This window comes from Protomyctophum parallelum (assembly GCF_964188405.1).
Source record: "Protomyctophum parallelum genome assembly, chromosome: 1".
NCBI lineage: Eukaryota > Metazoa > Chordata > Actinopteri > Myctophiformes > Myctophidae > Protomyctophum > Protomyctophum parallelum.
This window is the reverse complement of record NC_139697.1, coordinates 56,703,685-56,719,379: the sequence shown is the minus strand read 5'-3', so window position 1 is coordinate 56,719,379 and position 15,695 is coordinate 56,703,685. Positions and strand designations below refer to the sequence as shown.

At 44.8% G+C, this 15,695-nt stretch overlaps 2 protein-coding genes across 2 annotated transcripts in view; both read left to right on the top strand.

Annotated features, from left to right (window-relative positions):
- The window catches only part of LOC310876386 (ferroxidase HEPHL1-like), a 260,954-nt gene that overhangs the window by 73,266 nt on the left and 171,993 nt on the right, over positions 1-15,695 (top strand). The gene's annotated exons all lie outside the window — the stretch shown is intronic.
- The window catches only part of pitpnab (phosphatidylinositol transfer protein, alpha b), a 35,509-nt gene that overhangs the window by 13,119 nt on the left and 6,695 nt on the right, over positions 1-15,695 (top strand). Inside the window, exons 3-5 of the mRNA XM_083789949.1 lie at positions 10,389-10,534; positions 13,918-14,009; positions 15,198-15,205. Coding sequence (XP_083646075.1) covers positions 10,389-10,534; positions 13,918-14,009; positions 15,198-15,205 — 246 coding nt within the window. The remainder of the gene's footprint in view (positions 1-10,388; positions 10,535-13,917; positions 14,010-15,197; positions 15,206-15,695) is intronic.

Here is a 15,695-nt window from a genome sequence, read left to right as displayed (position 1 = left end):
GCTCCCGCGGCCGGGACTGAACGAAGCGCTGCCCCGCCTCCAGCAAGGATCGCCCTGGTGAACGCTAGGTCGCTAACAAACAAAACGTTTATCCTGAATGATTTCTTCGTCACACGTCAGCTTGACTTTATGTCAATCACCAAGACTTGGGAGAGAGCCGGTGAGTCAACCACTTTTTCCGAACTTTTGCCGCCTGGCTGTGCGTATTTCAGCGCTCCACGAACGACTGGCAAGGGAGGTGGAATTGCGACAGTTTTCAAACAAAACTTTGACTGTAAACCGCTGTCACCGCTCTCATTCTCCAGTTTCGAGCTGAACATGTTTGAGCTGGGTCGCTCTCCTCCTGTACTGTACGCTGTAATATACAGACCGCCAAAATACAACAAGCACTTCATCCCTGATTTCTCAGACTTTCTGGCTGAAATAATGCCGAAGTATAATCATGCTTGAATTCTGGGTGATGTAAATATACACGTATGCTGTCCCTCTAAGCCAATGGCTAGTGAATTCTTAAGTCTCATAAGTTCCTTTGATCTTGTGCAGTCTGTGTCTGGTCCCACACAAGAGCACGGGCACACATTGGACTTGGTCCTTTCATATGGTTTACCAGTTTCCAATGTTGAAATATGTGGTGCTTTCTTCTCTGACCATATGCCTGTTTTGTTTGATATGTCACTCCCATGTCACACTGTTAAACAAGCTGCACCAGCTATTGGATGCCGTATACTTAACTCTTCCACTGCCGCCCGTTTCTCGTCTGCCTTCACCAGTGCAACAGTAGGCCTACAAAGCCCAGCCAGCCCTGTGTGTATGACCACAGATGAGCTAACCACTCGCTTTGATTGCATCTGTCTTAAAGGCCTTGATACTGTTGCTCCTTTTAAAACTAGGCGCCCTAAACCTAAAACTGAGCCCTGGTTGAATGACAGCACACGGAAGGTCCGAAAAGAATGCAGGCGAGCTGAACGTCAGTGAAAAAAGGATAGGCTAACGGTGTCGTTTGACATTTTGTGTCAAAACTGAAAAGATGAAATACTTTTCAGATATCATTGTAACTAACTGTCACAAACCTCAGGTTTTATTTAAAACTATAAATGATATACTTGACGTCCCCCAGCCTATCTGTCTTGATGCTTCCCCTGAAAAATGTGGCCAACATCAGGGCTAGCATCCCTACTCCGACACATGACCCTTCTACTGCTGTCACCTGCCCCAACGTTTTGAGCCATTTTGAGCCTGTATCCCTTTTTCAGCTATACAGGAAATAATTTCCCAAATAAAACCAACTGGCTCCCCCTTAGACGTCCTTCCCCCTCGGCTGGCTAAAGAGACCAGTGGTGCTACAGGGCGGATCTCCTTTTGATCATAAACCAGTGCCTGGCAGGTGATGTACCAGCTGTTTTTAAACATGCTGTGGTACAGCCGCTGCTTAAAAAGCACAACCTTGATCCTTCTGTCCTATCCAACTTTCGGCCTATTTCCAAGCTCCCATTTAATTCCAAAGTTTTGGAAAAATGTGCCCTGGCCCAACTGATGCCCCATTTGAACACACATGGCATTCTGGAAGTGTTCCAGTCCGGGTACAAAGCTCTCCACAGCACCGAGACTGCACTGTTAAGAATCTTTAATGACATATTTTTGGCTACAGATTCCGGTGACTCTCTCATTCTGGTGCTCTTGGATCTTACCGCGGCATTTGACACTGTAGATTACAGTATCTTGCTCTCTCGTTTGGAGCACTGGGTTGGCATTAAAGGGCCAGCACTAGAGTTCTTTAGATCTTACTTGTCAGGGAGAAGTTTCCGTGTCACCCTAGGGGATGCCACATCCACCACAGCATCCCTCCATTGTGGAGTGCCACAGGGCTCTATTCTTGGACCAATTCTGTTCATGTTGTATCTGCTCCCCCTAGGATCCATTTTTCAGAAACACGGTGTTTCTTTCCATTGTTACGCTGATGACAGCCAAATTTATTTGCCTCTAAAGCGTAACAATCCTGACTCTTTGAAACCACTCCTTGCTTGCCTCGAGGATGTAAAAGCATGGCTGGCTTTAAACTTCCTAAACTTCAATGACAGCAAAACTGAAGTTATGGTGTTTGGGCCCACACAAGCACATGTGTCCCCTCCTGGTGTTTTAGGCCCCCTTGAGCCCTTCTTGAAGCCTACTGCCACCAATCTAGGTTTCAAAATCGACTCTGACCTAAAGATGGACAAACAAATAAATGAAGTAGTAAGAAAGAGCTTCTTCCAGCTTAGGAGGCTATCTAAGGTTAAGTCTTGTCTATCCCGCTCTGTGTTTGAAACTGTAATTCATGCTTTCATGACTTCCCTCCTTGACTACTGTAATGCCCTGTATATTGGAGTAAACCAGGTTTCCATATCTCGATTACAGCTAGTCCAGAATGCAGCTGCTAGGTTACTTACTGGCACACGTAAGCGAGACCACATCAGCCCTGTACTAGCCTCCCTCCACTGGCTTCCTGTGCGATACAGGATTGACTTCAAAGTATTGCTCTTTGTCTTTAAGTGTCTAAATGGTTTGGCACCCATTTATTTATCTGAACTGCTGAAACCCTATGCTCCGACACGGACGCTCAGGTCCTCTGACCAGCTTCTCCTGGTGGTTCCTAAAACCAAGCTGAAGCTCAGAGGTTATCGAGCTTTTGCAGTGGCAGCTCCCTGTGTGTGTGTGTGTGTGTGTGTGTGTGTGTGCGTGTGTGTGTGTGTGCGTGTGTGTGTGTGATTTGGCAACACTATAACTGAATCCATTGTGTGAGTAAAACAAAACATAATGATTTAAACTCAGTCACAGTCACCTTTTCTCTCCGAGGCTGTGAAACATGATGAGGTGAAAGTGTCAATTCGTTAATCGTTAATCGTTAAGCAGAACAGCCGCACACACAAGGTGATTGTATCTGTCAATTATCCTCACATTGTTTCAATCAATTTTCTATGATTCTCCCACCACCACAAAGGCTGTGAAAATAGCTGACCTACAAGATCACAATGCATCCCACCATGTATAATAAAATAATAACAACAATAATAACTAGAAAGAGGCAATTCTGGGAAATTGCAAAGTGTGGTTGCCTACATCGCACCTGTCGGAAATGGAATTGCTTTTGGCTCTGCGTTGATGAAGCCACCCTCGACATGTGATTCAGATTTGGGATGGATCGGACATTCCGTGCGTGAATTGTGGCATTTTTTGTAAAATGGGCCCCTCCCACTAACTTTGGAAGACGATTACGGCCGAACGATGCAGAAGATCTAAATTCTGACTGTGCTGTTTTAATCGGATAGGTCCCGAGATCATGTGTACCGATTTTTGGGAATCGGGAGATTTGGAAAAAATCTGTAGGTGGAGGATCCAAAAGTGTGTTTTGAACAAAATTCAAAATGGCGGGAAATCTATCTAGGCGCAAATGGGCGTGGCCTATATGGGGAGATGCGTCATGACCCAAGGAATCCAGGGGAAAAACATTTTGATTTTATGACCTACGGTTCAAGAGTTATACCCCAAAACGTAACGTTGGCTGTTATAGCGCCACCATGAGGCCGACCGATATACTTCTAAGGTAATTAATTTTAGTAAGTATTATGAATCTCTCCTCCAAGTCTTGTAAGTATAGCCCTTACGGTCTCAGAGGAAAAATACTTGAAAGTGAGTTTTTGCATTTTCTTATTCATGTCTATGGGGAAATTTAATGCACAAATTAATTAATATCAATTAAACTATCCAACAAATGTCTTATCCCAATACACGCACACGATTCCCGATGTAGCCCGTCATTTTGACATATGGCTCGAGTGCGTGCGACAAAAGCTGTGGGAGGAGTAACACGACAAAATAAAGTTTATCTATAAAGAAAAATATAAATAAAAGGGCACAAAAGCAATAGTATGGTTGCCCATAGGCAACCACACTAATAACTAGACCAGGAGGCAGGACCAAGCAGGAAGGCAATAAACAATAAGAATAATATGCACAATAAGAAATAGAAACATGGAAGAGTGAACTTGTGGAAAAAAAAGAACATGTAATTGTGACAGGGTCAGTTTTAATTGTGTGTGTGTGTGTGTGTGTGTGTGTGTGTGTGTGTGTGTGTGTGTGTGTGTGTGTGTGTGTGTGTGTGTGTGTGTGTGTGTGTGTGTGTGTGTGTGTGTGTGTGTGTGTGTGTGTGTGTGTGTGTGTGTGTCGGGGGGGGGGGGCAGCATTCTTGAAGACTCATACTCATGACTCAAGACTAATTTTGCTGTTAACTTGTTAACAGCAAAATCATTCAAGAAGGCAATAAGCAAATCTACTTTGAGTACCAATGCATACAGTAAGTACTCTAACACATCTACATGTGTAAAGCCCGGGATTCAAACTCAGGCCTTCCACGTGAAAGTCTTAACCAGTAGACCAAAGGGATATCTCTCTAGATTGGGGGAGATATTAGACTTTTGAGGCTATCAGGCAGAGGCTCTGAGTCACTACACTACACATGCTCTATAACACGTCACATCACAGATCAGCTTTGTAACCATTTTTGTAGTAGTTCACTGGTCGAACTTTTCGTGCATTTTGATAAAAGATCCTGGGAGGAGATGCATTTTTAATTGATTTTCATATAATTCAAAATGGTGGGTGATCTAGAGGTCAGAGGTCAAAAGTAAGAGCGCGATACTTGTTCGGCATGAGGTGTGTGTATGTGTGCATCGATTCATTGCTGACGGTCAAACGGTTCATGAGCTATGCGTAGTTAAAGTTAGCATTTTCAATTGAGTGCTATAGCGCCACCCTTTGGCAAATGGTTGTTCGCATCCTCACCGTTTGGCATGGCCCTCTACCATATCTCCAAATATCGCGAAAACCAACTGCACGGTTCAGCCAGAACTGCTATTTTTGGCGGAAGAAGAAGAAAAAAAGAGACAAATACAATAAAGGACTTTCAGGACTGCTTGGTCCTTTAATAATAATAATAATAAGACAACGTATATCATTAGGTTCATATCGTTCCCAAGTAGGCCGGTGGCCGACTGTGACGGGCACGTACAGGTCTAGTAATAATAATAAAGGAACCGTTTTAGACATAGATTTCCAACAACTATTATATTTAGTTAGTTAGTTAGTTTATTTTGGTCATGAGCCATATTCAATTATGACAAACCAATATGACAATATGGCATTCCATACAATAAAAACGAAAACAAAGCATCCCATATAAGTTGAACAGGGCAAAGTAATGAGTACAAGTTATAAAACTGAGAAAAGCTACTCATGGAAGTATAAGTGCCCTTGAGTTTACAATATGTCCGATGTAGCCTGCAATACACCTTTCCTTTACAAACCCCCTTGAGAACTAATAGCATCTCAAATAGCACCCAAGGACTTCCCAATCCAAAATATAATTACCTAGTAATTCATTTCCAAAGAGAGTTGAGGGGGAAGGTTGGGAGGCAAGAGCAATCTGACACAAGTAGGCATGAAACTGTTACGTTTGTGCTCAATTTACAATTTACAATTTAGGCATTTAGCAGACGCTCTTAATCCAGAGCGACTTACATTTAAGCAAGAACAAAAGCATGGGAATACATCACATAAAAGCATTTATCATGAAACATGCGTAAGCTAAGAAAGTAACAGTGGAATATCTATATAATGAAACTATACATAGCATACACTATACATATAAACTATACATATTTACTACTATGCTATACATATGTACTATGGCGTGCTATGACTATATACAATACAATTATAGTGCTGTCTACATAACATGCTATAAGTCTGTGTCAAATGCTATCTAAGCCAACAGAAAGTGCTCGTTTCACACACACTGCGCACACTGTGCACTGCCAGAGTTCAAATGTGTTTTTAGCACCACTAAAATTTAAATGAGGAGCGCAGTTCAACAAAGCAAAGACACTGTCCTTTCCTGTACGTGTTAAAAAGACCTTAATGCTTTGTTGTTGGTTTTTGTTATGAGTGAGAAATTAGTAGAACTGACAGCTAGTGTTTTTTTTTTTGTTTTTTTGTAATGCAATTGTGAACAATAGCCAAGTAAGATAAGATACTGTACATATCCATTGGCCAATCAAATGGTTCACTGCAGCTCAACAGTCAGTGTGAGGGGTGGTCAGGAGATATCTGTGAGCTCTGCGTTTAAAGGCTTGAAGGCCGTTGTCTGTGATGGAGTCCACTACATGCTCTGGTAGGCTGTTCCACACCTGGACAGCAGTGTGGAGAAAAGTTCTGTCCAATGTCCGTGTTTTGGAGCCTGGGGGGTCGAGAGCATGTTGTGGCTGTGCATTGGCGGGTGTTTCGCCGTCTGGTGTAAGGTGGAGGGAGCATGTCCTGGAGGTCCCTAGGGCAGTGGGGGGGGTGTGCATTTTGTACAGGACTGTAGCGGCAGCAACGTGCCTTCTGTGGCTAAGACTGTCGATGAAAAGTGTCGTACGGGCAGTGTCCTGGTCAACTCCAATTATTTTGAGGGCCTTCCTCTGAATATTGTCCAGGAGACCAAGATGTGTTGGTGGGGCACTCATCCAAGTGAGTGAGGCGTACTCCATGACACTGCGGACCTGTAACTTGTAGACCGTTGCTCGGCTCTCGGTGGTGAGTTTACTGGCCACTCTCCTCAGTGCACTCTCCTCAACTTCTGACCGGCCCGGATGGAGATTTTGGTCAGGTGTTTCGACCAGGACAGCTTGGGGTCTATTTTGACACCCAGGACGTCAAGCTCATTTGTGGAGGTCAGCCGGTGCCCATTGAATTTCAGGTCCAGCTGTGATGGGATCCTCTTTCTTGAGATGGTCATGGACTTGCACTTCGATGGTTCAAAGGTGGTCTTCCATCAATCTCCCCAGGTGGATATTTGGTGGAGATCTCGGTTCAGGCTAGCCTCCACTTCAGCCCTGTGTGCTGGAGATCTTATGCGTGCATACAGAGTTGCATCGTCGGCGTACATGTAGAGTTCATTCTCACACACTTCAACCAGGTCATCGATGAAGATGGAGAATAGGAGGGGACCAAGGATTGAACCCTGTGGTACTGAAGCATTGATGGAACAAGGTTCTGAGGCATGGCCTGACAGGACGACTCTGATGGATCTGTTCGATAGGTAGCTTTGGAGCCATTGGAGCAGCTTACCTGACACTCCTCGAGGAGAGTTTAGCCACCAGACCATGATGCCACACCTTATCGAATGCGCCCTTTATGTCCAGGGCTATGACACAGACTTCTTCACTCTTGTCCAGGTAGTTGTTCCACGTCTGGCCTAAGATGTTCAGGAGGTCAGCAGTACTGTGTCCTGGTCTGAATCCAAACTGTCTGTGCGATATGAGGTTGTTCCTAAGAATAAACCTCTGTAGCTGTTGGTTCACAACTGCTTCCATAACCTTGCTGATGACTGAAAGCAGGGATATGGGGCGATATTTGGATGGGTCAGCTTTGGAGTCTTTCTTGTGCACCGGTGTAACAGAGGCCATTGGCTTGGGAAGATTCCACTTGAGAAACAGCGACTGAAGAGGCGACACAGGGGGCTTGCAAGCTCTGCACTACATTCCTTAAGGACTCTGGTGGGGATTTGATCTGGTCCCGAGGCTTTGTCTGGTTTGAGGCCTTTCAAGAGCCTTTTGATGTCCTTTGGCTTGAATGTGATGTTTCAAGGTAGGCTACTTCACTTACTAGCAGGTGATTGAACTCCAGAGTTAAAATCTAACAAAAAAAATCTGTATGTGCGTGTGTGCGTGTGCATGTGTGTGCTGTGTGTGTGTGTGTGCGTACACATTCTCTGCCTGTGTAAATATAGCAGAACTCTGGTATTCCACGAAGGATTAGAGATGATTAATGAATGAAAGCGTCCATTGTGCTGTGACAGTACGTTCACACAGTGAAGGAGAAACAGAGGGATGTGGGGGGGATGGGGGAGGGGGGGTGGTTTGGCGTTGAAGGGAATTAAAACAAGAGGAGGGTCCTCATCGAAAGCCTACAGTAGGTTGTGAGGACTTTATTTGAGACGAGGGAGTTTGAGTGTGTGTGTGTGTGTGTGTGTGTGTGTGTGTGTTGGGGGGGGGGGGGGGGGATTACATGCAGCACAAGATGTGGAGAAGAGAAGGTAAAGTGAAGGGATCCGAACAAGTAACAGATCTATAATCCTTTGCTCGAAGAGCTCGTAATCGCTTGGAGTTAAAACCTGATAAGCTGATCAAATTCACAAAAGGGAAAAATGAAAACAAGGCATTGTCGTGTGTGTGTGTGTGTGTGTGTGTGTGTGTGTGTGTGTGTGCGCGTGTGTGCGCGCGCACATAACACGTCGTTTTCAGAAAGATTGAGGGGAAAATGTTTTAAATTCCACTAAAACAAAAACAGATTTGTTAAGAGATTTGGCTAACTTACCTGAACAATTTAGTACCAGCTCAGTGGCCTAGTGGTTAGAGTGTCTGCCCTGAGACTGGGAGGTCAGGGTTCAATCCCCGGTCATACCAAAGACTCTAAAAATGGGACCCAATGCCTCCCTGCTTGACACTCAGCATCAAGGGTTGGATTGGGGGTAAAGTGTCTTCAGTCCATGTCTTCACTCCACTGTATAAAGTGTCTTCAGTCCACTGTCTTCAGTCCACTGTATAAAGTGTCTTCAGTCCATGTCTTCAGTACACTATATAAAGTGTCTTCAGTTCATGTCTTCAGTACACTATATAAAGTGTCTTCAGTTCATGTCTTCAGTCCACTGTATGAAGTGTCTTCAGTCCACTGTATGAAGTGTCTTCAGTCCATGTCTTCAGTCCACTGTATAAAGTGTCTTCAGTCCACTGTATAAAGTGTCTTCAGTCCATGTCTTCAGTCCACTGTATAAAGTGTCTTCAGTCCACTGTCTTCAGTCCACTGTATAAAGTGTCTTCAGTCCACTGTCTTCAGTCCACTGTATAAAGTGTCTTCAGTCCATGTCTTCAGTACACTGTCTTCAGTCCACTGTATAAAGTGTCTTCAGTCCACTGTCTTCAGTCCACTGTATAAAGTGTCTTCAGTACACTGTATAAAGTGTCTTCAGTCCACTGTATAAAGTGTCTTCAGTACACTGTCTTCAGTCCACTGTATAAAGTGTCTTCAGTCCACTGTCTTCAGTCCACTGTATAAAGTGTCTTCAGTCCACTGTCTTCAGTCCACTGTATAAAGTGTCTTCAGTCCACTGTCTTCAGTCCACTGTATAAAGTGTCTTCAGTCCACTGTATAAAGTGTATTCAGTCCACTGTATAAAGTGTCTTCAGTCCACTGTATAAAGTGTCTTCAGTCCACTGTATAAAGTGTCTTCAGTCCACTGTATAAAGTGTCTTCAGTCCACTGTCTTCAGTCCACTGTATAAAGTGTCTTCAGTCCACTGTCTTCAGTCCACTGTATAAAGTGTCTTCAGTCCACTGTCTTCAGTACAGTGTATAAAGTGTCTTCAGTCCACTGTCTTCAGTCCACTGTATAAAGTGTCTTCAGTCCACTGTCTTCAGTACAGTGTATAAAGTGTCTTCAGTCCACTGTCTTCAGTACACTGTATAAAGTGTCTTCAGTACACTGTATAAAGTGTCTTCAGTCCACTGTATAAAGTGTCTGCAGTCCACTGTATAAAGTGTCTTCAGTCCACTGTATAAAGTGTATTCAGTACACTGTATAAAGTGTCTTCAGTACACTGTATAAAGTGTCTTCAGTACACTGTATAAAGTGTCTTCAGTCCACTGTATAAAGTGTCTTCAGTACACTGTATAAAGTGTCTTCAGTCCACTGTATAAAGTGTCTTCAGTACACTGTATAAAGTGTCTTCAGTCCACTGTATAAAGTGTCTTCAGTCCACTGTATAAAGTGTCTTCAGTACACTGTATAAAGTGTCTTCAGTCCACTGTATAAAGTGTCTTCAGTACACTGTATAAAGTGTCTTCAGTCCACTGTATAAAGTGTCTTCAGTCCACTGTATAAAGTGTCTTCAGTACACTGTCTTCAGTACACTGTATAAAGTGTCTTAAGTACACTGTATGAAGTGTATTCAGTCCACTGTCTTCAGTCCACTGTATAAAGTGTATATAGTCCACTGTATAAAGTGTCTTCAGTACACTGTATAAAGTGTATTTAGTCCACTGTATAAAGTGTCTTCAGTCCACTGTATAAAGTGTCTTCAGTCCACTGTATAAAGTGTATTCAGTCCACTGTATAAAGTGTTTCAGTCCATTGTCTTAAGTACACTGTATGAAGTGTATTCAGTCCACTGTCTTCAGTCCACTGTATAAAGTGTATATAGTCCACTGTATATGGTCTTCTGTTCTGTCTGTCATGTCTAAGTACAGATGCATGTTCTTACTGCATGCCTCCAGTTCCCTGTCATATCCTCTGCTCTCTTGTACTCTGACTCTCAGTACCAAGTCGGCCAGTTGTACTCTGTGGCCGAGGCCAGCAAGAACGAGACGGGGGGCGGAGAAGGAGTGGAGGTACTGAAGAATGAGCCGTACGAGAAGGATGGGGAGAAGGGACAGTACACACACAAAATCTACCACCTGCAGAGGTACAGTAAGCACACAAGTGTGGAAAAATGTATATGCGTGAAATATGCTTTTGCATGTATGCATGCAATTATTCATGAATAATAAAATAGAAGATAGATAGTAAATATAGAAGCCTCCTCGCATCCCCTTTCTATGATGTATGATTATCTCCGCCAGGAGTGTGTTTGTGTGTGTGTGTGTGTGTGTGTGTGTGTGCGTGCGTGTGCGTGCGCGTGCGTGCGAGAGAAAGATTGAGTTAGTTCAGAAATGGACAGTTTTGACTGTTCTTTCATGACAAAAGCCGGAAAATATAAATCCTTCCGGATATCCTGACCAACAAGCAATTAATTATCACTGCAAATCAGACACATTTAAAATGTTCTGCTCTGCAAGTGTACCCCCTCTCTATCTGTCTTTCCCTCTTTCTCTCTCTCACACGTCACAGACACTTTCAAACGAGATGGCGATACACAAGAAATTTGGAGAGTTTTTACCACCACAAATCAATAACAAATTCAATGCACAGGCATTTCAAGATGAAACATCTGCCAAGGGACATGCTTAAAAGACACTTCACAAACAGCTGGCCATTACTAGTGTCACTTTAAAGTCACTTATTTTTAGGGCTTTTGTCTTTATTGATTATTGATTGATTGCGTGCGTGCGTGCGTGCGTGCGTGCATGTGCATCAATAACAAATTCAATGCACAGGCATTTCAAGATGCCTGTGCATGATCTGTAGCTAATCGTGTATATACCACTAGCCGATCAGTCACAGCATGCCAAGGACCTTTTCCTTCTGTGGGTTGTGTTTGGTGTTCCTGATTCTTATTTTGAAGTGATGCTTTGTGTTTCCTGTCCTACTTTGTAGTAGTTTCCTGCCTTGTCTCACCTTCCCTGATTTTTGGTTCTTTGTTTCACCTGTGTCTTGTTTTCCCCCAGCCAATCCTTGTGTTGATTTGATTTGAGTTCACCTGTGTCCTGTTAATCTTGTGCCTATTTAAGCCCTGTGTTTGGTTGTGTTCCCTGTTGGATTATTGTATTGTCACCTGAGTTCCAAGTCTATGTTTTGTTTGCTAGTGTTACTGCTATACTAGGTCTTTGTTTGAATAAAGACTTCTAAGATCCCGACTTCCTTGCATTTGGGTCCTGCTTGAAAACCACCACCCTGACAGAATAATCCAACCACGGGATAATAATCCTTCCCAGCGGGAAGATTTTTTATTCTTCAAGATGCCAGCAGTTTGGAGCAAGCCACTATGCCCAGGTCTGTCAGTGCTCACACCTGTGACACATGCCTGTACTCTGCCATCTCTGACTCCTGCCCATGCCTTGCCCACCCAGGGGCTCCACGTTCCTCACCCTGACCGTTATGGAGGTAATCCTGAGACATGTGACTCTTTCCTTGCCCAGTGTTGGGCAGTTTTTGAGGACCAGGCACGTGCCTTCTCCACTGAACATTCCCGCCTGGCTTATGTGAGATGTATACATGCTCACAGGAGAGGCCCTATCCTGGGATATTGATGCATGGGAGGAGGAACAAAGGTTTTGCTCCAGCTACTCCTCTTTCACAACAGAGCTGAGAAGAGTTTTTGGTTCTCAAGTGTCCAGTGTACCCGAGCCCGTGCTGCCCAGCACCATCAAGCCTGTGCTGCCCAGCAGCACCACCGAGCTGCCCAGCGTCCCCGAGCTGCCCAGCGTCACTGAGCTGCCCAGCGTCCCCGAGCTGCCCAGCGTCACTGAGCTGCCCAGCGTCACCGAGCTGCCCAGCTTCACCGAGCTGCCCAGCGTCACCGAGCTGCCCAGCGTCACCGAGCTGCCCAGCGTCCCCGAGCTGCCCAGCTTCACCGAGCTGCCCAGCTTCACCGAGCTGCCCAGCGTCACTGTGTCCAGTGCTGCTGACACTCTGCAGCCTTGCACTTCATTGGCCCTCCCTACACCTGCCTGTTAGTCCCCAGCCCCTGGCCCTTTGCTCTAGTCCAGTTCTGTTTCCGCCCTGCCCCCTCTGTCTTGCCCTGTCCCTCCAGTTCAGTCCTGTCCCTCAGTGCAGTGCCCTGGTCCCTCCGCTGGACCACCTCCCGTTTGTTGTTTTCATGGTGCGTCTGGGGTTCCGCCCCTTTGAAGGGGGGTATTGTCAGGATCTGCCTTCTGTGGGTTGTGTTTGGTGTTCCTGATTCTTATTTTGAAGTGATGCTTTGTGTTTCCTGTCCTACTTTGTAGTAGTTTCCTGCTTTGTCTCACCTTCCCTGATTTTTGGTTCTTTGTTTCACCTGTGTCTTGTTTTCCCCCAGCCAATCCTTGTGTTGATTCGATTTGAGTTCACCTGTGTCCTGTTAATCTTGTGCCTATTTAAGCCCTGTGTTTGGTTGTGTTCCCTGTTGGATTATTGTATTGTCACCTGAGTTCCAAGTCTATGTTTTGTTTGCTAGTGTTACTGCTATACTAGGTCTTTGTTTGAATAAAGACTTCTAAGATCCCGACTTCCTTGCATTTGGGTCCTGCTTGAAAACCACCACCCTGACACCTTTAGCATAACATATATAAGCGTTCCACTACCACCAAATACAATTCCCTCTGGCTGTTAGGATAGTAGTAGTAGTATTAATAGTAGGTCTTTAATAGTACTATTATTAGTGCATGCTTACCTGACAAATGAACTTCATTCAGTAACAAAATAGTGGTGTAGCTTAAGACAGTGGTTCCCAAACTTTTAGCCCACGGACCCCCATTTGAAATCATATGCCAAGGACCCGCATAAGAGAAGATTTTAACTGCTCTTAACAGTGATTTTCAAGCATTTTCATTTCAAGGGCCCCTGGTAAGGCTATCCAATGTTGAAGATGCCACTACCTACTGGCGAAATGTGGAATTGCAGCACGTTCATGGAGGTGGACGGACGTTCATGACGTCACGTGCGTAAGCCTGGCTAGACTAAACTTCCGCTTGCTCGAGCCATTGAGTTATAATTATACTTCCGGCAGTCTTCCGGGTGCTTCGAAACGCCACAGAGCAACTTCCACTGAAATGAATAGCGGGGGGGGGCGCGGGGCTAACGCTCCAGTTCGGTCTCTATCCTTTTATTACTCTATGGCCCCCGGTCCCCTATTTAATGGCATTTCTATCCCTGGGACCCCAATTTATATTGTAAAATCTAATTTAATTCAACTCTGAGAGTGTACAAAGTGTCCATTTGGTTCCATTTGTACCCTCCCAGAGTTTCAGACCCATAAGGGTCTATTTGGTTCCGAACTATCATTTAGCTGGGGACCCCCTGGAACTCCCTCAAGGACCCCTGGGGGTCCCCGGACCCCACTTTGGGAACCACCGGCTTAAGATGTTCAACGTGATGAAAGATTTATGGAGATACAGTAACTGCTTCTCCATGTCTCTGTGTCTCCTGTAGTAAAGTGCCATCGTTTGTTAGAATGCTGGCCCCATCCTCAGCTCTCAACATCCACGAAAAGGCCTGGAATGCCTACCCATATTGTCGCACAGGTACCTGCTGCTCTCTGTGTCTCTCTCTCTCTCTCACCCACGCACAGACAAACGCACACGCACACACGCACGCACGCACGCACGCACACACACACACACACACACACACACACACACACACTTAGTGGACACTCCCATATGAAAGCTATAATAATAGCTTATGATAATGACTAAATGACTAAATAATACTGCATTTTGCTGTGTTAATAATAATAATAATTATTATTATTATTATGCTATTACTAGTTGTAGAGTTTGCAGTATCATATACTGTATATTGACTATTAAGCACTAGTGATATCACAAATAGTGATAGCATGAGAAACAGAAGGCTGCTACTGTATGTAAACCCTGCTGCCAAACCTTGACACTTAAGATATAGGACTTCAGTATTTCTTGTAAAAATAATATGTGTACCGCTGACCCAAATTATTTAGAGGTCACAAATTCTGCCTCTCTTATTCCTAGTGGCATCTCTCTCTCTCTCTCTCTCTCTCTCTCTCTCTCTCTCTCTCTCTCTCTCATATTGTCTATCGTCTCTCTCTCTCAAACACCTTGAAGGAGTGATTGAATAATTTATTGTATGTCCAGGGTTACTGGAGGCTTACAGGCCAACACTGACAACCCCCCTCCCCCACCACCACCCCCTGCCCACACACACACACACACACGCACGCACATGACACAGCAGTGGCTCAGGGGTAGAGGGGCCACATGGCAACCGGAAGGTTCCCAGTTCGACCCCAGGCTTTCCCAGAGTTAGTGTCGGAGTGTACTTGAGCAAGACGCTGAACCCCTAATTGCTTGGTTGGTGGTTGGTGCCTTGCATGGTTTCCTCCGCCATCGGTGAACAATCTGTGTAAATCGCCCTGGATAAAGGCACTATATAAATGCCCCATTTACATGCCACACACACACACACTGTTACACTTGTGCACTTGCCTACACACACACACACACACACACACACACACACACACACACACACAGGCGGGCCCATGGCATGCTACTCTATATTTTAGAGAATCTCCCTTTGCCTTCCCAGGGTTAATTCATCCAATTGTAGCTCCAAGATACAAGTCAAATTCACCCTCAGAGTTCAGGATTTTACTGTGTTTGCATATAAATGTGTCATAATCTCAAATGTTTTATTTTTGTCTCTCTCTCTCCCTGCGGCGGATTGTGCAGTTATCACTGTAAGTATCATTCAAGTTCTTGGACATACAATGTCGGGTATGCAGACACACCGACACATAGACCGTTGAAGTCCATGGACGGGTTGTTCTTGACTGCAGCCGAAAGCTGAGAAAGAAATTCTATCTGTTCCAGTGAAACTGGAGAGGCAGTCAGACAGACGCATGCAACAGCTCTGTGTGTGTGTGTGTGTGTGTGTGTGTGTGTGTGTGTGTGTGTGTGTGTGTGTGTGTGTGTGTGTGTGTGTGTGTGTGTGTGTGTGTGTGTGTGTGTGTGTGTGTGTGTGTGTGTGTGTGTGTGTGTGTGTGTGTGTGTGTGTACATACCATGCAGGTGTGTGGGTTTGTGTATGTGCATGTCTGGGTGTAAATGTGTTTTTGAGTGGTGCAACCACTCCTACAACCAGCAATGTCCGTGTACACCTATGTACCCATGTGTGTGTCATGAGCACGAGTATATGACTATAGGGTACCAGTAGGGGGCGCCAGAAACA